At 43.0% G+C, this 23592-nt stretch overlaps 1 protein-coding gene across 2 annotated transcripts in view; it reads right to left on the bottom strand.

The window, feature by feature from the left end:
- Window positions 1–4711: 4711 nt before the first annotated feature.
- Window positions 4712–23592, bottom strand: part of SV2B (synaptic vesicle glycoprotein 2B) — a 62352-nt gene continuing 43471 nt past the window's right edge. For both annotated transcript variants that reach the window (XM_012578215.5, XM_002197697.7), the window contains exons 5-13: window positions 22300–22433; window positions 21462–21551; window positions 18853–18963; window positions 17693–17781; window positions 16805–16969; window positions 14150–14283; window positions 13241–13441; window positions 10826–10985; window positions 4712–9774 (exon numbers count right to left, since the gene is read on the bottom strand). In XM_012578215.5, the coding sequence (XP_012433669.4) occupies window positions 9591–9774; window positions 10826–10985; window positions 13241–13441; window positions 14150–14283; window positions 16805–16969; window positions 17693–17781; window positions 18853–18963; window positions 21462–21551; window positions 22300–22433 (1268 nt within the window). In that variant the 3' untranslated portion in view covers window positions 4712–9590. The remainder of the gene's footprint in view (window positions 9775–10825; window positions 10986–13240; window positions 13442–14149; window positions 14284–16804; window positions 16970–17692; window positions 17782–18852; window positions 18964–21461; window positions 21552–22299; window positions 22434–23592) is intronic.

Below are 23592 nucleotides of genomic sequence, written 5' to 3'. Positions count from 1 at the left end.
AGAAGGAGCTGTCAGCTTTCCAGTGAGCCACACCGCCACCCTAATTTTCATTCAGAGAACTTGCCACCCACACCTCCATGAGCCTGGGGCTTGCACACTCAGCAGAGAATTGTGCAGAGGCCTCTGCCTTGGCACCGTGACCAGTGTGGCACTGGGAGAGGGCTGGATGGGGATTTAAACAACCTGCTCCAGTGGGAGGTACCCCTGTTCAACACGAGATAATGGTCAGAAAAAGTTTGGGTTTGAATTCGGGGCATTTTGTTTGGTTGGATGTTAATATTTCCCTGCCTAGTCTTCCCATCTAGATTTCTTCTTCTTTATGAAATCCTGTCTCTAAAGTTTATCAAGGCAATATTTCATTCCCAGTGGACACTGGAAGGTTGCAATAATCATGTTCATGATTTAGGGATACACTTAATTTCAGCCTTGAACTCTTCTGTAGCTGATGTGGCATTCACTCAGGGTTATGTCTTTTACTTTTTTTCTCTTTAATGAGCTTTTCTTCCCACAAGTTTTATACTGAGGAGACAGGGAAACTGGTTATTTGGAAAAAAATGTGTAGCATTTACAAGGAAAAGCTGTTTTAACCGACCTGGAGGAAGGACATTCTGCAATACCAGAGATAAATGTCAGCAAGGACATGGAATAATAACTGGCACTCCAAACCCAAAACCTCAGAAAATCTGTCTGAGAAGGTCTCTTGAGCCCCTAAAGTAGGGGTCATCCCACACAGGGCAAGAGATCTATCCCAGAGACCAACACAAAGGTGACACTGTTCCTGTCCTCTTCCAGGTGGGATGCAAAAGGGGACAAAGGAACTTAGCAGGGTCCCACAGCTATGTCAAGCCAAGGCTGCTCAGAACTCTTGATGGCCTCTTTGGAAAGGGTCAAAAGAGGGCTGTAAATAGTTATTCTGAAATATTTATAGGCCTAAGGGCTCAGTACGAGGCTGGTTCCTTCAGAGCAGTTTGTTGTTCATGGGTCTAAGGGAAGGAACAGGACTGCTGGGAAGATTTCAAAGCTCTTATCCTAAATAAGAAAGGATAAAAGAGCTGAGTTTATCATTCAAAGATGTGTTTTGGAGGGCTCAGTACAATATTCTTTTCCCATTCTAAAGCAGACAGTTTCAAGGCTAAGAAAGGGCTCCCTCTGGAGAAATCTTACCAACTTCTTCTGAAACACCAGGATAGGAGTGGATCCTGCTCCTGTCCTGCCCATGGCTCTCCACCGCTGGACAGGGAAGTCCATCCTCCCTGGACTGTCTCTTTACTCTGCCAGGTTAACAAAAGCAAGGAGTGAAGCCACTTGAGATCTGGCTTTGTTTTCCTTGCTATTAACTCTGTTTGTATTTACTGAGTAACTCTTTTGTTTATTTTCTACAGGGAAGGAAAAGCTTTCCAGGGAATTCTAAACTTGTGGTTCTGACAGAGAAAACATCAACACAAAATCCATGGTGGACCTCAGCTGTATCCAGGTGTGGTGGGAGTGAGCTCCTAAGGCTGGGATAAAGTCCTGCTTAAGAAGATCACAAGCCTCAGGCTGGGCTCTGTAGGTTCTGGAAGCTGTGGCCAGGACAGCTGCAATGTTGCTTTTAGTTGGTTAATTCCCAGCAGGATCTGAATTCTGATCTGAATCATCCATATAGGGAAAGCATCAAGGGTTTGTGGCCTCAGGTTGTTTTGGGCTGATAAGCAAAGCACTTATAAATACCTGTGTTGTCCCCTGCCTTACATTCCTCATACAGAGATTTGGGAGGGGCTCACCAAACCACTCTGTGGTGAGACTTCTCCTTTTAATAGCCCAAATTTTAAGTGCAGAAGGTTCTGCCTTCTGGAGAAGGAGGAACTTATGAGACAATGCTGGTGACATCTTGTCACGATTAGCTGGGCTGGAGACCTTGTCTGCAAAGCCCATCCCTACAGCATCTCAGCAGGCTGCCCAGGAGGCAGCACTGGTACAGCCCCGCTCAGAGCCCTGCAGGTAAGGCTCTGCCCAGCCCACAGCTTTTCTCCTCTCACTGCAGTCTCAGCACATTACCACAAGGAATCTACATCTCCCCTGAAAAACACTCGGGTTGTGCAGGCTGAGAAATCTTGAAAACCATTGCACTAACCTACTGAAGCAGAAATCCTTATTTTCTCCCCCATAATTACGTTTGCTTTGCTTCAGGTTTGCACAACTTGCGTTCCAAAAGCTTTGGCATTAGTCAGCGCTGTTTGTTCCCTAAACTTCTGAGTCACTGCTTTTTTTGTTACCTCCTTTTCCCTGATTTCGCTGAGGGTCAGAGCCCTGTGAGCTGTATCTGAGGGCACTGCTGCAGCACCTTGTCTGTCTGATGAGGGTCCTGGGCACAGCCTCCAGCAGTTATGGTGAGCAGAGACCAGTCAATGTTGTGGGCAACTGCTGCCATCTCCTGGTCTTTCAATCCCCCAAAAAGCTTCGGCATCATCAGTAAGGTCAAGCACAATAATTTAGTTTTACATATAAGTGCATACATGTGTAATATGTGTTACATAGGTATATACACACAGATATTTTTATAGGTGAAAAAAGAAGTGCTGAACAATAAATTAAAATATGACTTTCATTATTTTCAAATAGTACTATATGGGTTAGTGCAGTAATTACTCTGTACACTTAAAATGTTAAAAACTGTATATAATCCCATAAACGATTTGCATTGGCCATGGTAGCTGAAAGTTCTTCAGCTAATTCTTCTTGCTCACTGAGAATGGGGAAAAATATTTTTATATTTTTTTCTGGTTTATAATCACCTGCTCACAAAAAAAAAAAAAAAAACCTTTTCTGAGAAGGACAGACTTACTTAGTGTCAGCCCCAAAATCATGCCATGGTTTGTGCATTGGCAGGCTGCTCAGTCTCCAGCAATTTCTGCCCCAAGCTGGAAAAAACAGGGCTCCATTTCCCATCCACAAGGACCTGGCCAAGTTTTGCCCTTCCCTTATCTTTTCAACAAATGTGAACTCAGATTGCCAAGTTTGGTCTCTACTTTTAAAGCCCCCAAATTAGGATCTCAGGAGCACTGGTAAAATGATTTGCCATTTTACCATAACCTGACTCATACCACATTCCTAATATGAAGCCACTTCACAATTCAGAAGCATCACTCGGACCTATTGCTGGATTTTGTGGCTGCTAAGAATGCCATCATCCCCAGCCTTCTTCCTCCACCAGGTAACCTTCTGTGACAGCTTGGATGAACTTGCACATCCAGGGAATCTGGGTCATTTATTAGTAGCTAGGAGAATCTGTGCCAGAAAATCCACATGATGAAAACGAGATGGTCAGGGCAGGAACATCAATATGGAAAAGCAGGAGCACAGATTTGCAAAGGTTTTCTTACCAACAAGTCCATCATATGTGATCTCAGGCAGAGATCACATAATCCTGCTTTTAAATTCCCTGTGCCCTACTTTAAAATTAGTCAGGGGTTTTTATGCACTGTTTTCATCAGCAACCCTGCCTGAACATTCAAATAAGGGATTTTTCTGCTTACTGAGACTTCAGCCTTATGCAGAATGTCAACTAGCCTGGAGTAAGAACGACTCAAAAACACCTGCAAGGCTTTCAGTGCAAATCTCTGACCTTTATCTAAAAACTCACTTTGTAGAAAATGCTTTCTGATGGTGTTTGCTGATGCACTTTTTCCTACAGGCCAAACACACAGAAGGACTCAGGGAAGGTTGACTCCATAGCTCTGCACTCTGCAGTTGCACAGGAGCATTGCAAAATTCACAGCTGGCAGCTCCCACCTGAGACCAGTCCTTACTGATTCCCACCTGAGACCAGTCCTTACCAACCCCAGGCTGCTGCTGGCTCTGATTCACCCAGTGGAACCCCAGCCCAGACACGTCCTGTGGGACCCAGCTGAACCCAACCTGAAGGAAAATGCTGATTTAGTCACCTGATGATGGAAATATCTTCATGGTTTCTTTATTACATTTCCAATCTCTCTTGCTCTTTATCTCTCATTTTAATATTACCTTTGGCATGTTGAAGTGGATGTGATGTGTAATCAATTATTTACCCAACAACTCTTCAGCACTTAAATTTCTTAACAACAAGACAGATCTGACTTAAATCAAAACCCTTTAGTGGGCCTAGGAGAAGTGGGATTACTTCATTTTATGTTCTACATAAAGAAATTCTTGCATAAGCCCTATAGTCTGGCAGCCAGCCTCCACTGCTTGTGCCATGAGCTCTTTTCCTATACAGTTGCTGCTGTCTGTATCATTGCTCTGAAAGCATGGCCTGGGCAGTTAGATGTATACAAAGAGCTGCAAATAAAAAGAAAGAGCTCACATCCCTAGAAATACATCCGAGAAGAGAGTATACTGTGGTCAAACGGTGTGCCAAGCCTCAAAAGCAATGCTTCTTTGGGGATGTGTTCTTGTTACAAAGCAGAGTTTAGCTTTTTGGTCTTGCACAGCATTTGAAGATATTTTGTGCTTCTTCCTACCAGAAAATGTCTCAGGGTAAAGATTTTCTCATGTCCTGTGTTTGGAAGTCCACGGTGAGAAAGGATTGAGATAGAAGGCAGACTAAATTGAGTTGGGATCCTATGAAAGAAGGAGGATGAGCAAGTAGCAAACATCAAAGAAAGCACTCACAGTGTCAGGGTACAAAGTTACCCAGTAGAGCCCTTGTGAAAAGGCTCAAAATGTTCATTAAACACAAACACTACAAGTGCCATTCTTTTTCTTCCAGCCTTTTAATGTGACAGAGAGAACAAAAACAAAGTCCATTAGAACAGCTTCAATTTCCAGTAATGACCAGACACAGATCAAATAAAAAAATAAAAGAAGGTTTTAAATGAAGAAAAGGAACCAAGGGACTGGAATTGGCTATTTCACACACAGAGTTGACAGAACAACTAAATGAAACTTTCCATTAAAGTACAACACCAGGTGTTATTTACAGTGGGACTTGCAGTTTGTGTACATTTATACAGCACTAGCATCACATACAGCAAAGAAATTAATTTAATTTTGTTTCCTTCACAGTTCTCAGGCTTGATTCTTCCTAAAAGCAGCATTTGCTAATATAAGGGTAAGAAACTGAGGGAGAAACTTAATTCAAAATAAAATACATAGGACTCAAATCTAAACCTAAAAATATCCTCTCAGATTTTGTGACTCCTTTGGAAAGTCAAAGGACATAAGCAGGGAATATAAAAGGATTTGGGGCCTCCTTAAGAGCATCACAGTATACTCTGCTGTTGGAGGTCTCAAAGCAGGACCTGGAAGGGACCTGGACTCTGCAGAAAGCTCAGCTCCATGCAGTCCTGCTCTGTGCCCTTGTGTGAAGGCAGCCTTGGGGCTGGACCACTCCCAGGCTCAGGGAACATCCATCCCTCAGTGCCTCTCCAGCATCACTGAAGGACATCAGGATGTGCCTGAGCACTTCCCAGTGTGCAGAACCTCTAGCACTGGATATGGGTTTTCCAAGGCCGACCCTCTTCATAGTCCAAAAGATCCCATACAACACCATTTGTAAGTCCCATAGCATTTCAAGGAATTTCAAAGAGTGATGTTGGTATGGGGAAGGAGGGGATCACCCCACCCAGCACAAGCTGCAGCCACCACCTCTAGGATGCAGCAGAGCCAAAGGCAGTAACAGGAGCTGTCCTGCACAACTGGAGAAAATAAATCACGATACCACAGGGAATGCAAGGAGGCAGAACTCTTATTGTAATCCCACTGGTCTTTAATAATAGTATCAACAGTGCTTGGTGTTCCTATAAAAGCCTGTGTCTGCATGCTCAGAAATTCAGCAATGGACTCCTCCTGCTACAGTGCTGCAGAGCTGAAAACACAGAGCCACAGCAGGCCAGTCTGGGTGCCCTAGACTCACCTTTCCCATGCCACAATGTCCCTGGCTAAGTCCTGCTGTGCCACACATGCATGAGGAGATCCAGCTGTCCTCTAGAAGAGATCTTTGGGATTTAAGGCAAGTGCCCTGCCTTGGTCCTCTGTGCTCCTGTTGCAGTGAAGTTCACAAATCCATGGAAATGGTGCTGTGCAGAGACCATCGGGGGACCTGTGGCCAGCAGATTTCTCCGTGGATGGTCCAGTGTGTCCAAGACAGAGACAGTTCCCTGTGGCAGGCGTGGGCAGGGGAACTGAGCAAGGAGATGTGCTGGCCCTTGAACAGCAGGGGCAATGCTGATTTTAAAGCAGAAATTGAGCTGAGCCATCAGAGGAGGTGCCTGAGGAGAAATCTTCCCTTGCTTGAGGCTCAAGGATCTGTGACTGAGGCTAAGCCTAGCAGGTGACCAAGGTTTGAAACTGAGCCCAAAACAAACCCCAGCCAATGAAGAGGAGTCTGCACCCAGCTGCTGTTTTGCCCTGGAGAGCAGCAGTGATACCTACACTGATTTACACCATGGCAAGGACAGCAAACAAACACATTGGGAATATTGACTAAGCCTGTCCCCACTGAGATGGGTGGGAGATTTCAGCCCAGGTGGCACAAATGCAATGCCTGAGCTGGAGCTGTTGCCCTGGATCTCTCTGTCCCTGAAGAAGCAGGACTGTCCAGGGCCAGTCATCTCCAGCTCACACAGGGTCCCACACATTCCCTCAGCCTTTTCAGCTGGGAATAATGGCAATCCATTCAATCCAGCCCGAGGTGTCTCTGCTAGGTGATGGGAGCTCTCCTCAGCTTTTCCTTGCTTCCTTCTCTGCTCTTTGTTGTCCTTTATCTCAGGCTCTCATATGCCAGAGCTGTGCTGTGTGTTTGCTCTCTCCTGTTAGGTCACAAACTCTCTGGTCAAGGCAGGGGTAGGAGCCTTGTCCCAACACATGCAATATCCCTTAGCCCTCAAGTGACTGACCCATGAATTTTAGGGGTGCAAAGAATTTCCAGGTGACACAGACAATGAGATAGCATTACTATTTACCTGTTCCCAGCTAGTCTGTGAGGTGAGGTTTAGCCATTTTGTAAGCAAGAAAGGTTTCTAAGATTGGATAATATTTCCTAATACTACTTTGCCATTTCTATCTCCTCATGATTTCAGTTTCTTCCTTCTCTGAAAATTAACAGGGAAGCTTTGCTAAATAAATGATGTCATTAATGTCACTGCAAAATGTCAATGGAGAACACAAATAGTCAGGTTTGCTGTGAGCGTTGGGTGATATGTAAATACGAATATTATGCAAAATAAATATTTAGACAAATAGGTTCTTGCTCCTCAGAGCAGCACAAGCAAATAGTCCAGAAAACGAAACAAAATTTCTCCCCCTCTGTCCAGTTGCAATGTGGTAACTGGCAAGCACAGCCCAACAAAATGGATAAAACCTAAAGGTCATGGTGACCTTTTGTGTTAAAATACATATTTAAACTGTTTCTCATCATGCAAAAAGACCTGATATTCCTAGAGAAAAAACCCACATTCTGGGCTGTGATTCTGAACAGAAGCTGTGAACTGCTGCCAAAGCACATAATTACATTCACTCCTACCTTAGAGAAGGAACCTTGCTGTTTAGAAGACAAATAAATAAAATTAATATTAATAATAATAAGCCCTAAGCTACCCATAAAATGAAGAAATGAGGCATCAAAAGCTTGGTTATTACAGCAGCTTGTGATTTCATCAATTTCATAAACCTCAGAATAAAGGTCAAAAATCTCAAACAGCCCATTGTAGCCTAGCTGATCCATGAGTGTTTATCCCTGATTGACACAATGATAAAAGTGATGCCCATTAGAGGCTTTTGCCTCATTGGCAAGGATTTGCTGCTTGTGATCTATCCCTGCTGTGTCCTTCAGCTGCCCCTGCAGCAGCACCACGCTGAGTCCCACAGCTGCAGCCTGGGCTGGCCCTGGTGCCAGCCAGCCTAAGTGCAGCCAAAGGCAGGGCTGTGAGACATCACTCCTGCAGGATTTCAGCCTAGCCTTGCTTGGTTTTCTTAAAAAAAAATCACCAAAAAAAGCAAAAACAAACAAAAACCAACAAAGAAGATCCAACAAAAGGTAAATGAGAAGATCACCAGCAAAAGTACAAAAGAACTTTTTTATGTCACAAAATATCCTGGTTTGATAAATTAGCTGCGCTATGTGGTGGTTTCAGATCAATTCTGGTCTGTTGCTGAGCTTGTTGAAAGGGTATAATTAGTGTTATCTCATCCATTGTGAGCACTGGTGTGTTATTGAACAGGGTGCTTTTCATTCTGGTTTCTCAAGAAAGCACACCCAAAATACACAACTCACTCTGCCTCTAGGTGCAACAGGACTTAACTTGTATGATAAAAAGGGCACACGAATTTCAGAAATGTTCTCTACAGGATATCAAACTAAACTATGCCACTTAATGGGGAATTTAGTGTTCTGTGCAGCGAAAGCTTGCTGTGTGCATTCCCTGTGTAACAAGTTAAATGGCTTTAAGTAACTGTGCTTACAGTGTTTCAATGAGACCCAAGTATATTATAAAATCAAGCATCATATTCTTCAAATAATATGGCTAAAATGCTGGTAAATTCACAGTTACCATTCTCTAGGTATTAGGCAAAAATCCCCTATTTACACTGGATAATATGTACACATTTGGTTTGTGGAATGCTCCAATATCATATCAATTTCTCCTCTGTGAAAGTTGTAGGGAAAAAACCCTCTTAATCATTAAGAAATATATATTCCCAGCCACAAATACATTTAAATATTTGGTATCTGGATGTAAAGAACAAAGTGTCACTAGGTTGGTTGTGACTCCTGATAAACTTGAATTACTGGGATTTGTTTCTAGTGCCACTCTTAAAATCCTCTTAAGGGTGCAGAAATTAGAAATCCTAAATTTAAATAGCTGATCACTTCAGTGGGTGTATGTATGCTTGCAAGTAGGTGTAAATACATATATATATAGATATAATTATTTAGATATTTCTCTTCCACAGCAAGAAGGTGTCTAGTGATTCCCTGTGCCCAAGTGAACACTAAAGGGCTTTGAAGCTCTGAGTCTTCTGAGACAGCTAACCACCCACCTTACATCCTCAAGAAATCAGGATAATCACTTTTCCAGGTGGGTGGAGTGGTAATCCCAAAATCAAGACAGCTGAGACCTCTGGCCACATCTGCAACTCTTCCCCCTGTTGCTGGAGCTCACCTACAGCAGGTTTGTTACCTGCCTGCCCCGGATGCTCTGCATGTCTGAGACAGCTGAGGAGGCTGGCCAAGGAGGGCTGGGCGGGCAGGGCAGGGTGTCCCAGGGTGTCCCAGGGTGTCCCAGGGTGTCCCAGCTGGGCAGGGGCAGGAGGGTCGGGTCTGTCCTCCCATGTCACACCCACGCAGGCACGGAGCCACCGGTGTCCTTGCAGGGGGATGGACAGGGGCAGGGTGGAACCCAAGCTCTGCAAGGGGTGTGTGGGGGCTGCATGCACCAGCTGTGGCTGTGATAAGGTCAGGAACGACGGTTTTGTTTAAATCCCTGCGGGTTCTTCTTTCCCTCTGCCGCCTCGCTTTGAGGTACCGACAGAACAGTACAGAATAAACGTTTTGGGCTTTTCCAGACACGGCTCTTTTTTGTTCTTCTCCTATATCTGCCCCCCCACACACAAGCCCCCACAGCCTCTGTTGCTCACATCAGGACCTGTTCTCGAGTCTCTGGCAGGCGCAGAGCCAGCAGGCCACCTCCAACCAGAGCGGAGGAGGCCAGAAGGATGGGAACCACCTTGGTTATCCCTACGAAGGAGGAGAAGATGGAGTTCCCCAGGATGGCACCAAACTTGCAAAGCCCATTGAGGATGCCAAAGGCTGTTGCCCTGTGGGGAGGAAAAGCAGAAAAGCAATGGTTAGGAGGCACAAGCGATGGTTAGGTTCTGGCACAACTACAGAAGGTTTGGATGGGTAATTTTGTGAATGCTCCTATGCTACCCAGGCTACGCTTCTAGCAAATAAAACTGGGTGGAATAAATAAATAGATAAATAGATGCAGCTGCTTTGCATGTCTGTGTGAATGAGGAGACTGTCTGTGTGCACTCATTTCTCCTTTTCATCTCACCTTCTCCCTAGAGTGACCCACTCTAGGGCCCTTGAGTGACCCATTCTGTCAGCCTTTGCCCTCCCCAAAGACAGTAGGACAAAATCTGCTCTAGATCTCCTCAAAGCCCTTCCAAGAGCTGCCTGGAGTGGGTTGTCACCAGAGAAGCAATCACAGCTCTCCTCTAAATCCTGTTTCACCCAGCAGCTAAATGCCTACTATGTTCAATGTACAGTCCCTCTCCTTCATTTCTGGCTTCCCCCAACAGTCTAAAAAAGGCAAAAAGGGGCTTATAATGATGTAAGGAAAGATTTAATCTGCAGGACATTGCCCCAAATTCTCCTGCTCTTCCCCATGTCTGAAATCACTCTGTGTACATGTTTTTTCCCTGGTTTTGGAGATGGAGGGGAGGGCTGCCCCAGTGATGAGCCATGATGAGAGGATGGGGATGCAGTGTGAAAAGGCCAGACCTCCATGCACATCTATGGAAATTACAGAGAACTTCTTTCATTTGATGCTTTAGAACTAATTGATCTTTAAGGTCCCTTCCAACTCAAACTATTCTATGATATCATGATTCTTTGATTTATCAGTGCATAATTTCTGTATGTCCGCGTGATCCCTGTGTTCAACCTGCCATGCATGCAGAATTATGCTTGCAAATGTCTCTTCTGACCCAGGATTACACAGCCCTGAAGGACTGGTGAAAGTAAAACAAATAAATAAAAAAGATACAGCTCCCCCATCTACATGTCTCTAGGGCGGCTTTCTCCGTTGGGAACCAAGAGGACTAGGTAGAGGGTGGAGACTAAAAGGAGAAATGTCCTGAGCACCTTTTGTCGGTGGGGTAGAGCTCCACGGTGATGACATCCAGGGCGTTCCAGGCAGCGATGCTGGCCCCACAGAAGAGGCACTGCCAGCCGATCATCGCCGACTCGCTGTTCCCGAAGAACAGGAAGAAGCAGCACACGGCTGAGATCAGCATCGAGCCGCCTACAGGGGGAAACCAACAGAAAAATGCTGGCATCAGCTTCCCCTGTCCACAGCTGGGCAAATACTTTTGTTAAAGATGGCTTTCAAGTGATGGCATTTCATCCCAATGAGAATAAAATCTGTGAGAATCCAAAAACACCTTGATGCTGCCTATCTGTCATTCTCTGATGCTGGAAGCCAGCCTGGAAATGTTCTCAATGTCCACCTGATCTTGCTGATAGTCCTGCTCTACAAAGACTGTGAAGACAGGCTTTTCCAGGCAGGCTTTCAGCATCTCAGACTTCCAGATGGACTCAGGAAGAGCAGAGGCAAGTAAACATGAAAGTCAATAAGGAGGAAGCATCATTGTGGAGGTTTTTCAACTTGAGTTCCAAGTGATAAGCTTGTGCATTTCATATCGTATTGAAGTCACTTGAAACATTTCTAGTCCCAATTAGATTAATTTACAGTCACTTGCATGAAGCACTTGAGGTCTCTTTTAATTATAAGAACATCATTAGATTTCATGGCACATTTGCACAGGAGCCATAATTTCATGAACATCACCGAGGGAGAAAGTGAGAGCATTCATGCTCAGTTAGGCACAGTTCAGATTCAGAAATATTAATAGCTACATCACTGCTTTCTACCCCATTGGGAATTTTCAACTGAAAGATGAAATTTGGGAAAAATCAAACTATTTTTTCACAAGAATGTTCTGTTATCAATGAAATATCTCTATTTATTACCAGAAAAGCAAAGAATTTTCTCTGTTGTTTGGTGGTTTTGGAGTCAATTTAGCACCATCCAAAATAATTTGGATGCTAAAGTGTAACTAAAATGCTTCAATTTGGACATTATATTGCATCTTGCCACTGCAGTGGCCTGCCTATGAAAAGCTGCTGTGCAGGAGTCCATGGCCACTTCTCCTCCATGGTACAAGGCCAAACTACATCCCCACAGTGTGGTGTGGATATTCCCCCTGCTGCAAAAGCCCAGCCCAGCACTGGTCACCGTGAGGGCACCAAGAGATCTGCTGTTTTGTACAAGAGAAGGTTTGGCAGGATGTGATAAAAATGAATTGAAGCCCCAGCAAGGCACGTAACACAAAGGAGAAATTCAGTTTTCCTGTTAAGCTGAGCAGAAATAATATGTTCGACAGAGTGATACAGGTGGGACGCCAGAAGGCTCTTTCAATTGGAAATTCCATAGTGAAACGTTTCAACATGTCATTACTGATTTTTGTCCTGTTCTCATCTTTTTGCAGGAGAAATAAGCATTTAGGGCTTCAGCTGTCATCTCCATTCCAGATGAAAATGCTGAAATGCTGACATGTTTGCAGGATGGACAATCTGATTCTCATTCGGCTTCCTCTAATTTATTTCTCACAGATCCGCTGGTTTGTTTGGGTCCTTTTCAAATTCACCACATGAATGCTCACTTTCCCTCTGTGTAAATTCATGACCCAGTCATTTTGTTCTACTTTATCCTGTCTGAAGGTGAGGTTGAGCTAAACCTTCCCTCTGTTCTCAGAGGAGAGAGAAGAGCTCAAGAGAGCGATTCATCCCTTACCCCTGAGCCACATCCCTGATTTTATTCCTTCCTTTGGCTGTCCCTCAGGGCATGATTCCCATATCATGGGATGAGAGCAAGGTCTGAACCTGGAGGCTGCAACATCAGCAATTCCCGAAGTATTCATAAAGCTGATAAGGTGATAACTTGATAACTTATTATCTTGATGCTAAAGGGTGGCTCCTTTCTTGGCTGTGACATGGTCAGTTAATTTACCATATGGTCTCTGAAGCTGCTTGTGCAATCATTTGAAAATCAGATAAAAAACAAAAGAGGGAATTCCTGGGCTGTCAAGCTGTCACATCAAATAACCTTTGTGAATATTCATTGCTACCAGCAAAATGTTCATTTATTTATACAGAGGCTTTGGACTTCAGCAGCAATTCAACAGGACCAAGAGGTCCTTTTTTAGCTCTGACCCTGATTTGCTGAACGCTGCAAAAACATGCAGGATTTGACACAAACAGCAAAATTAAAAAATAATAAAAAAGATGTTACAGACACAGAGAAAAGCAGGGTGAGGAGGAGGGGAGTAGGTCAGTTGCTCACTGCCGTGGATCACCTGCCTCACCCTCTAGTCTTTATTCTTCTGCTCCTTTTGTTTTGGGGACAATTCGTTCCCACCAGAGCCATGCCAGCGAGCAGGGCTCTTTGCAGGAGTGTGCTCCACCCTGTCCTGCCCCATCATCACCACCCCCACTCACCAATCATCTTTATCCTCCCAATTTTGTCCATGAGCAGAGCAGAGATGATGTTGCCTGGCAGCACAGACAGGCTGCCCAGGAAGCTGACCAGGTAGATCAGAAAATCATTGTCCTCCTCAAAGTCGATGTGGCAGCCTTCCTTCTCCTTCATGAACGTGCTGTTGATGAGCCTGCAGTTGATGAATTTGTGTTCGTACAGATCTGTAAGGGAAAAAGGCAAAGGCTTGACCCTGCTTGGCTGAACTCTCCTCATACATCAGCAAGGACGAAACCAAAGACCCAAGAGAAGTTTCTCATCCAGGGGAAATGGCCAGGGAGTATTTATTTCAGTGGAAATTTATTAGAGTGACAAACTCTAGCTGAGTCTTTGGCTCCTGGTAGATGCAAGCTTCTTTTATTTGTGGAGTATACTCAGTATACTGAACCAGTATCTCCATGCCACAAGGACAGGGCAATACAGGCTTTGGTTTTCCTAGCATAAAAATTTGTTCTTTATTAGAGTAGATGTTAAGAGGTTTTTTTGGTATTAATTTGTGACTATTTTACTGCTGGTGATCTTCAACTGCTGGTGGCTTGAAATTATATTTTAAGCCAGTTTTACTGAGTACAGTTGTAAAGTGCTGAGAATTTTGCCATTACTTTAACCTGTCAGGGCATGAGCACAGAATTTTGCATTTCCCATGCAGCACCCAGAGACAGCAGAAGCCATGGGGTTAAAATCACTGATGGACTCCCTCCAAATGCACCACACTCCTTTCCTCCAGCATCACTCTCATTACCCAGCACACACTCAAACACACAAATCCCTACCATCTTTTCTCCTAGAAAGCAAATAAAATAGTTCTACTAAAATAGTTTTCTGATAAAAAAAGTTCCTAGTTATAGAGATGACAACAGGAATCCCATTACCAGTGTTATAAAAGACAGTAGAGATGATGGTGCAGTTTTCAAAGAAGGTCTCACTGGATCTCACATCTTCAAAGTAGCAATCTTCAAATAATGAATCCTCAAATCTCACTTCCTTGAATTTCATGCCAATAAATCTGTGGGGCAGGAAACAGAACTTCACTCTGTGCTTTAAGATATTTTCTACACTGTATAGTGTGCAGTGGCTGTTTCAAGAGACAGAGCACTAATTCTAATTTCTAGTGTCATTTACAGAAAAGGTGTCGCTTGAATGCCTAACTCCCTCCAGGTCCTTCTGTGTTTTATTAGGAGGGAAGGGTCGGAAGTGTATTTTTTTTAGAAGAGACATGGATCTTTTAGGATTTGTGCAGTTTTCCTATTCCTCAAAATAATCACATCCAAGAAAATGTGCTTCTAAAGCTGTGTAGACACAAATCCTCTCATGTTCCATCCTAGTCTGTCTGAAGAAGAGAGAATTCCACTCAGTGCAGGGCATTTCCTTCATGAGCTGACCTTGCTGCCTTCTTTAGTCTCTCCCTTCCTCCATCATAAATAAAACCAGACATTATCAGAAGCATATTGAGCCATTTGGTGAAAGGTTTCTGACAGTTGTTTAAACTCAAAGTGATTTTTTAAGTGAAAATGCAGTAGGGATTCTGGAGAGAGTGGGGAGATTATCTGAGTTCTGCTTGTAACCATCTCTGTTTGAGGTTTATTACTTATCATGTAATGAAAACAGATTTCACTAAAAATAATAAACTGTGTCAGGTGATTGATTTCTCCTCTGATGGGAAGCGTGACATGTCTGACCTGGCTGCCTGAAGGATGACACAATATTGATTTACCTGTGAGATTTTGCAGGAACACTGAGAAGATGTATTAGGTAATGCACAGACACGTTTAGAAGATGTAAGGAGCTATTAAGAACAAGCATTATTGCTCCAGTTAAAGAGGCCATGACTGTCACCAGATGAAAAAAGGCCTTCTAAAATATACTCTGCAGCTTAATTGAATTGAGCACTTTTAACACAGCATAACGTGATGGTTGTTTACACCTTTAAATGAGCACTGCAGGGCTTCTTGACTGAGCCTAACTGAAATTATTAATGCACAAAGTACCACAAGATTATTCAAGTGTTTTGCTCCACGCAGAGGGTCTTATAGGTTACAGCAAAACTTAAGCTGTTCTGCATTTACTCAGTCATGTATTTGCCTGTGATGTATTTACTCCTAAAGGCTGTTAAAACCCATTTCCCCCCTGCAGTTTGCTTTCTTTAACACCCAGCTTTAGAAGAGTCAGATAGCAATGGCCTGGTGATCCACAGAGTTTTAGCTCACAGCCAAGGGCAGCAGAAAACACAGCTGTAAACCATACTGAGATAATTTCTGGGCATTACTGCAATTTAGCTTGATGAGGTTTTGAGTATTTGAAATGGAGAGGGCCAAGGTGGGAGAACAGTGATTTACATCAGGTTTATGTCTTCATCCAGCAAGGTGCTGAGTATCCTTAATTCTCAATGAAGTTAGTGAAAATTCAGCACCTCCTGTAGGCATAAGAAAAATGTCCCCAGTCCCTTAATTTGACTTCTCTACTTCTCACCACTTTCTCTTGGGGAGCAGGAATTGTGGGGCTAGGTTTGCATCATCAAGCTCAGCTCCTTGCTGCAGGGAAGGTGTATGGAAGGACATGAGGACACATGTTGGGGTCCCCTACCAATGTATATCAAATCTATAACAAGGAAATAGTTTCTGAGGGGATTGGAACAACCTGGTTGGGCAATGAGATGTGGTTTCAGCTGTGAAGATTAAAACAATGAGTGTTTTGTGTAACATTGGACATGGGGAGGAGCTCCCTCCAGCAAGGCAGCTGGAGCAGCATCCTGTTAGGGCAATGAGATCACAGAAATTACACAGGGATATTTTTCCTTTTTAGTGGGATTTTGAAAAGCAGTAATGGAATGACTAAGATTTACATTGCTGTGGAATGTAGTGTGATTGGAGTCCAGGTTGGATGCAATAAAAAAACAAGTCCAGCCTAAATAGGAGGAAGAAGGGAAGGAAAGCAATGATGCTCTGCTGGAGCAAATACACTGACTTCAGAACACTAAAAGAGAAGGTGATTCACTCATCTGTGGGGAGACAGTGCCTGCAGTGGGAGAAGCACCCCAGTATGGCCATGGCCCAGTTAGCCATGGGCTGCAGGATGAAAACTGGGGTAAATCATATAGAGAACTTCAAGAAGAAATAGCTATTTCTTTTGGAAATACATCAGCGATTTCATTACCAGTGGCTGCCCAAGCCCAGTAGATGTCAGTGTGGGCTAAGGAAAAAGAAGTCACCTCTGCATCCAGGGCTGCCCAGCACAGCCAGGTGGACATTTGCTGCCCTGATCCCAACAAAGGGCTGCTGGAAGCAGGACTCTTCACAGGCATCCCCTAGGTTCTGCAGAAGTCAGTGGCAGAGGCAAAGCAGGTGGAAAAAAAGGATTAAAATGATATTTCATCTGTCAAAAACTGCCTCTGGGACTTGAGAGATTTAGATTGAGTGTCCAAAAGAACAACAGAGAAGTTCAAGTTGATGAAAAATGGAAAAGAAAGAAAGCACTTTCTAGAAATTTATTTCAGTTTGAATACATCAAAGCAAATTCTGTTCACTTACTTGTCATTCCTGTATTCCCCATTTCTATGGATCTGGTTTTCCAGGGTGAAATTAAAGGTGAAATGAGACACTTCTTCCTCATCAAAGATCTTCACTCGGGATTCATATGCCTCATCTTGGAAGTAGCGGATCATGTCAGGGAACCAGACAATAAGGCCATAGTAACTGCAGCAGGATTGGGACACACATCAGGGACACGAGATTCTTCCAGAGATCTACTTCACAGCTTGTAAACTTGTTAAACTCCAAATGTGAATGCATCTCTGACACAAATTCTTGCTCAGTTCTGACATGGGACTGGGCAAAGTGTTTCTGCACTCTGAGCACCCTGCTGATCTCAGACAAGTGTTGGTCCATTCCCTTTCACTTGAAGCAGGACAATTCATTTCAGTTCCCCTTGGCTGGGGAATAAAGAAATGTGCTAACCTTGCTACCCATTAAATTAGCAGAGAAGAAACAAATCGGGCAGATTTCTCTAAGTGTGCAGTTCAAGTGAGAATTAGACAAAATTTACCTGTAGTTTAGATTTAGATTCCCCTGACTGGTTTTGATCTAGACTAAGGAACAGCTGAGAGTCTGGTAGGGCTGTGTCTTTTTTTGTGTGTGTGAGTGGATAAGATCAAATGAAAGATCTAAAGGTGAGAAAGTCAATCTACTGCTGTGCTACCAAACACTTCTCAAGTCCTGATTTGTTCAAAGCACCTTGTACCTCATATAAAGCAGTCAGGTTGATCAATATTTGTAGGAGAGCAAGGCTTAGCTCACAAAGACTCTTTAAAATAAGAACAGGATTAATTTTGTAATAGTTTATTTACATGTGTAAATAACTATTCAGACTCTGAATAGTGCTTTAGTTTCCTGAAAAATATAAAGAAGTATCTTCCTTACCTTAAGGCCATTGTAAACCAAACCACAGCCAGCATCAGTGTGTTCATCCTGTACTGGGCTGTTAAACAATATAGCACGTTGTCCCAGACCTACAAATCCACAAGAAGGAATTAGCTGCCAGGACACCCCAGCAGACACTTGACAGCTTAATTTCTGAGTGCATCATAAACCTGATGTCAGAAAAATGGGTTCATTAGGGGAAAGTCAGATGTGTGGCTTATATTCAGTGTTTTTTCAAAATTATATCTATTGAGTAAATGGCTTTTAAAAAAATCACTCATTCAGCTCAGTACCAGAGTACTTGATCTGAGCTGGAGTGCATGATTAGGCTTGGGTATGAGGTAGTGTCCCCCTCAGGTTATATCAGCAAATGTGGATGTGAGATTGTTCTCAGACCCTCTGACAACTTTATCTTTTCAAAAATATGTGTGGTGTCAGGAGAGCTTTCAAACTGAGATCAAAAGCTCTCTGAAGAGCAAAAGCCCAAACACAGCTGGCACTTTAGGAGGTATAAGATGAAATCAGGTAGGGATGAAGCCAAGCAGGAGGCAAACCAAGATCTGCTCTTGACTCATTGCAGAAAATGCTGCCAAGAACATGAGGGGATGTAGCTCCTCGAGCTCTAGTAATAGTATAGTCCCTGCATTGCTATTAATTAAGAACTTTATTTTCAGCTCATCCTTCAAGACTAGAAGTTCTAGCAATGTTTTCCAGTCCTACATGGGCATTAGGTGAGCAGCATAGCAGGTGTGAAAGTTTAAATTAGCCTAGGAGACATTATAACATTCTTAGAAACCTGGTCTCAGCAGGAACAAAGAGCAAACACTTTCTGCCTCCCCTGCAGATGGTAATTTCCCTTAGGCTTGGGGAGAGAGAATCAATATTTATCTGCTCAGGAGGAGAGCCAAGTGCTTGGGGCTGTGGCTGCTCCTGGGGAGCTCTGCACTGCTGGATGACAGTGATGCCCACAGGGGCATTTTGGGGTCTGGCTGGCAGCTTGGCAGCTTGCAGGCACACACATCTGCACAGAAAGTGCAGTCACATTACAGATCTTTGCAAAAAACAGAAGATTTTCTAAGGTGAGAGTCAGGTTTCAAGGTACAATGACCTGAAGTAAAGAGACACTGGAGCACTGTGTGAAGTTTTTCTCTTCTCCTTACCTGTTTTAAAGTAGTTGTGATTCTGACCAGCCATCGCTGGTACCAGGTCCCTGTTGAGCTCTGGATTTCAATAAATTCATCTACTTGCTTTGGAGTTTTGATATAGGAAACCTAGGAAAAAAAAAAAAAAGGAAAAAAATTGGACTGCTGTTTCTAGAATTGATCTTGGGTGGATTTAAATTCCACTGCCTTCTGGGCAATGTTTCTACCTAATAACTCCTATTATTTTTTCCTTGAAAGTTAGCATTAGCAATTTAACTCATTGATTTAATTACAGCAAGAGACTATTAACAGAAAGAAGCCTTGCTTCCTTCTTTTCATCCGTCACTTCATTCTCTCTCTCTCTCTTGTTCCATTAAATATTTTAAGTAACTTTAAGTATATCATGTCCACTTCAATCTTTCATTTGCTGGCTAATGTACCTGTATACTACCTTATTTCTCTATCTTCACATTCCCACTATAAACTAGGACTCAGAAAGTACAGTAAAAATTATCTCCAAGATCAGCCATTTATGTGTCCTCAGGATTTCATTCTTCTAAGACAACTAGCAGGAATATTTCTCATTTCAACATCTTTTAAATACCCCTGACAGAACTTCTATCACAAATAAATGTGTAGATGGGAATCTTTGCAGCTGAAAATGTATCCTGCCATCAAATGAGCCCACACAATTCAACCAATTTTTTTCACCAAAATAATCTGAATTTTCACTGCTGAATACCTGCAAAACTTACTCAGGAAATCTTACAAATGTATACCAATAAATATTTGCTTAGTAAATTAAATTAAAGAACATATTCAAGGAAAACAGAACTGTTTGTAAACACATGGAGGAGGCGAAAATCTGCTGAATAAATTTCTGAGTGTGAACAAACGCCTTGGCTCAGCTGCGGAGTCTCCACATTCCTTTTCCTGGCACCAATTAAATGTCAGATCTGGGAACTGTCCCGTACAGGCTGACTCACCACAAACTGACAACTTCTGGCCTGTCAGAAAAGCAGAAACCCTGGCAGTTTGTGCCACACCAGGAGCACTGAGCACCCTCCTGTGCCAGTCCCTCTCGGCTCAGCGGGCGCCTCGGGGTGCGACGCCGAGCTCAGCTCCTCCACTGCAGTCATGGCCCTGTGGCACGGAGTAACGAGCACTAATGGAGGCTGTACAGCTGCTCCTTCCTTCTCCTACTCAGCTCAGACTCTCACAGTGCCCTACTTCGTGAGATATATAAATATATTTATATATATTTATATTTGAGCTTCATTTCCTATTGTAAATGCAGGCGAACCCAATGGGAAGAAATGATGATGTCTGACTCAATTCAGAAGGCTGAATTATTTCTTTATTATAACTATGCTAAAATACATTAATATACTATATAGAAGGAGGATAATAAAACTACATACTACTTTCTCTTGACTCTAACACAACTCGTGACCCTCTCTCAAGAGTACACACACAGGCGGATTGGACTGGCCATTAGGCTCAAACAATCCTCACCAGAATCCAATCAAGCACTCACTCCAGGTAAACAATTCTCCAAACATATTCCACATGGGAAAAACAAGGAGCAGAAATAGAAATTGTTTTCTCTTTCATTTCTCTCTGTGCACCTCTATGAAAAATCCTGAGAGTGAGAGAAATGTGCTTGCCACAATTTCCCAGCTCAGCATTATAGCAAAGCCAGTGATGGATTTGAAGAAAACATCTCTCACCTTTGCTATCAGGGCTTGCATTACTCAAATGGTTGATAGCCTAAAAATAACACACACTCATTAAGATCCTACATGAACCTGCATGCAATTATCATGCTCAGATATGAAATTCTATTTTCCTCAAAGATCACTCCCAAGGGGCACAGTCTCCTGACAACCCTTCTGAACATGGAGTGCTGCTCTCCTTCTTGATCAAAAATACAAGTTTCACACACAAGTGTATTTCCTTTTTTTCCATCCTTTAAAAGCATATGTGCTCTCATCTTTAAAAGAATAAATCAAGAGTTCTTCCCTGGCTGGCTCACCAGGATTGTAACACTGAATTATAGTAATTTGCAGCTAACCCCAGCATAAGCCTTTCCTCTGATTTCACTGTTAATGACTCTGCTGGTGTGACCTTTTTCACAACAAGCAGCAGACCAATGAGTAATAGCCACTCATCCCACTTTCCCTTGGAGAGATTAAAGAGTGGATATGAGGCAGGTGGAGTTTGGAAAGCTCATTAGAAAGTATATCAAGTTTAATTAGACTTTGATTAGAAGCCAGAATGGAGAAAGGAGTGACTCAGGTCTCCCACATGGCTAATATGTCTCTTATTTTGTTTTAGTCTCTTAGAGCAAGCCAATTAAGCGTGCATAATTGAGAAATCACTGATCTAAAGGATGCAGAGTAACACCAGGAATGATGAGTACTCACTGCAATTGACAGACTTGATAATTCTTGGAAAAACAGACTGGCATCTAAGTTTAAACACACAACATGTTTCTCACAGTCCTTTTTCTGGTTGCTGGGGGAGAGATTACGTTGAAAGAGTCCCAAGGAGAAATGAAGTCGTGCTGTGCTGCACTAAGGAGGGTATGTCCAGCTTTTCATTCCCAATGGCTTTGCCCAACTCACCGTGAACACCCTCTCTGGCTCGCCCTTGGCCCGCATGTTGGTGTCGTGGACTTGCTTGAGTATCATCCAAGCTTCATCATGTTTACCAATCTGAAAATACCAAAGAGAAGAAAAGCAAGTGTCCAAGCTCCCAGCTCTGTAATTTATCAAAACACAGAGAGAAAGCAATCCTAGAGGTCCAGCATAGCAGAGAAGCACACAGGCAGCCTGAGCTGCATGAAACCCAAGGAGCTGAAAGCATGGTTGGTGTTCACAGAGTGCAACATCTCTGTACTGGAGAAAGGAGTTGTCCTAAAACTGCCTGAGGCAGAAAAGGGGTTAGGGATAGAGCTTTAAAAACAGATGAAAGAAGATGAAATGGATGAGGAGAATTGGACCCTCATCCCAACTCTGCTAAAGACTTGCAGGCTTGAACTATGTATTGCTATTTTTCCCATCTGTGAAGTGGAGATACAGAATACTTGCTTAAGATTTCTGAGGTTTAAGTATTTTACTCAATGAAATGTATTTTACCCTTTGTTCTACCACCAGGATTCAGTAGTTCCATGCCCAAACTCCGTCAGATGTTTTCAAAGTGCCTTTGTTGGACATAAAAAATTCCCATCTCTTACTACCTTCCTTCTGTACCCCATCTGGCAGTGACACACTAATCATCAGTGACTGACCCCACAGTCTGCAGTCTTTGGGGTTCAAGCAGTCTGTGCAGCTGGTGTAGACACGTAGGAGTGGCTTTGCCTCTGAGCTTGTGCTCTGTGTGTTTGATGGGACAAAGAAAGACAGACAGTGACACGTTAGGGACCTGCCATCCTCTGCAGATATCAGAGATGAATCATCTTACCTCCAGCAAAAACCGTGGGCTTTCAGGCATGAATTTCAGTGCCACCAGGGAGGCGATACAGGGCAGAGCACACACGAGTACAAAGACTCTCCAGCTGTGGAAGTGGTACTTGGTTCCCATACTGAACCCCCAGCCTGGAAACAGCAAGAGCCAACACGTAAAAATACTGACCAGGAATTCTGAGTTTTTCTCAGCTCATGCAGCTCAGAACTTTGCAGCTCTGTATGACATGAGGGCAGGTTGAAAGTTTGCTGTTCTTAGCACTGGTGGCTCTTGGAGGCTCGGTAGAATGCTCAGTAGATAACAGCAGGTTCATGTTCGTTAGAGAAACTGGAGCATGGCAGGCTCTGCCTTTAAAAAACCTTCTTTTATCTTTGAATTTAGAAATCACCTAGTGATAGGAACTGCTCAGAGCAGCTGTAGGTAAGTAAGGCTGGCAAATGGTGCAGGAATAAGGGCCATAATTGATCACTTCTCATTAAATCTCTCATCTGAGGGGCACGGTAGAGATGGCTTCTTTCCATCTCCTATATCACATATGTATTTCATATTTCATGGAAGTGAGCAAGAAAAGAAAGTTCAAACCTGAGCTGGGGTTCAAACTTAAAAACATCAAAATCCTAATCCTGCATTTGAGATACCCCTTCTCCTGCTTTTTTCCTTGTGTTTGACCAAGTATTCCCCTGCTAAGAACTGGAAAGTACAGCCTCATTCTCTTACATTGTTCCATTCACTCTCCCTGGGCTCAAATCTCATAAGGAGTGTTTAAATATTTTTTTAATATAAAACATTTTATTCACATAATAAGGAAATCATAAAGAAATGGGTTTTGCAGGGGTCTCATCTGAGCCAGTCATGGTATTCTAATGATTTCACGAAGTTCCAAAAGAGTAGGTGGAACACTGGAAAGCAAAAAAGATGCTACAAAACCACAATATTAAAAAGACATCTGAAAAATAATTGTAATGTAAATATCTAAGGGCTTTTAAAAGCAAATGTTGTTGCAAGTAATAGAATTATTTCTACCTGAAACCACTGCAGTAAGTTTGCCTATTTCTTCCAACAGTGTCTGTCATGTCAATCAAAAACATGAATATTTCTTTATACTGAACGTGCTTTAAATGTGCTAAAAATGAAATGATGGATAGGTAAATGTTAGTGGTTTCCTTTGTGAGTTTTTTGAACTGTCCTACTTTCCTCAAACAGGATTTTGCAAACAGCTGGTGTTACTGAATACTGGGGGAATTAATCTTTTCCAGTAGATATTTGCTTCTGGTGTTTTCCTAGGTAATA

Source organism: Taeniopygia guttata, chromosome 10 (genome assembly GCF_048771995.1).
Source record: "Taeniopygia guttata chromosome 10, bTaeGut7.mat, whole genome shotgun sequence".
NCBI classification, from domain to species: Eukaryota; Metazoa; Chordata; class Aves; order Passeriformes; family Estrildidae; genus Taeniopygia; species Taeniopygia guttata.
Note: the sequence above shows the minus strand (reverse complement) of the source record. Positions and strands in the feature narration are given on the sequence as shown.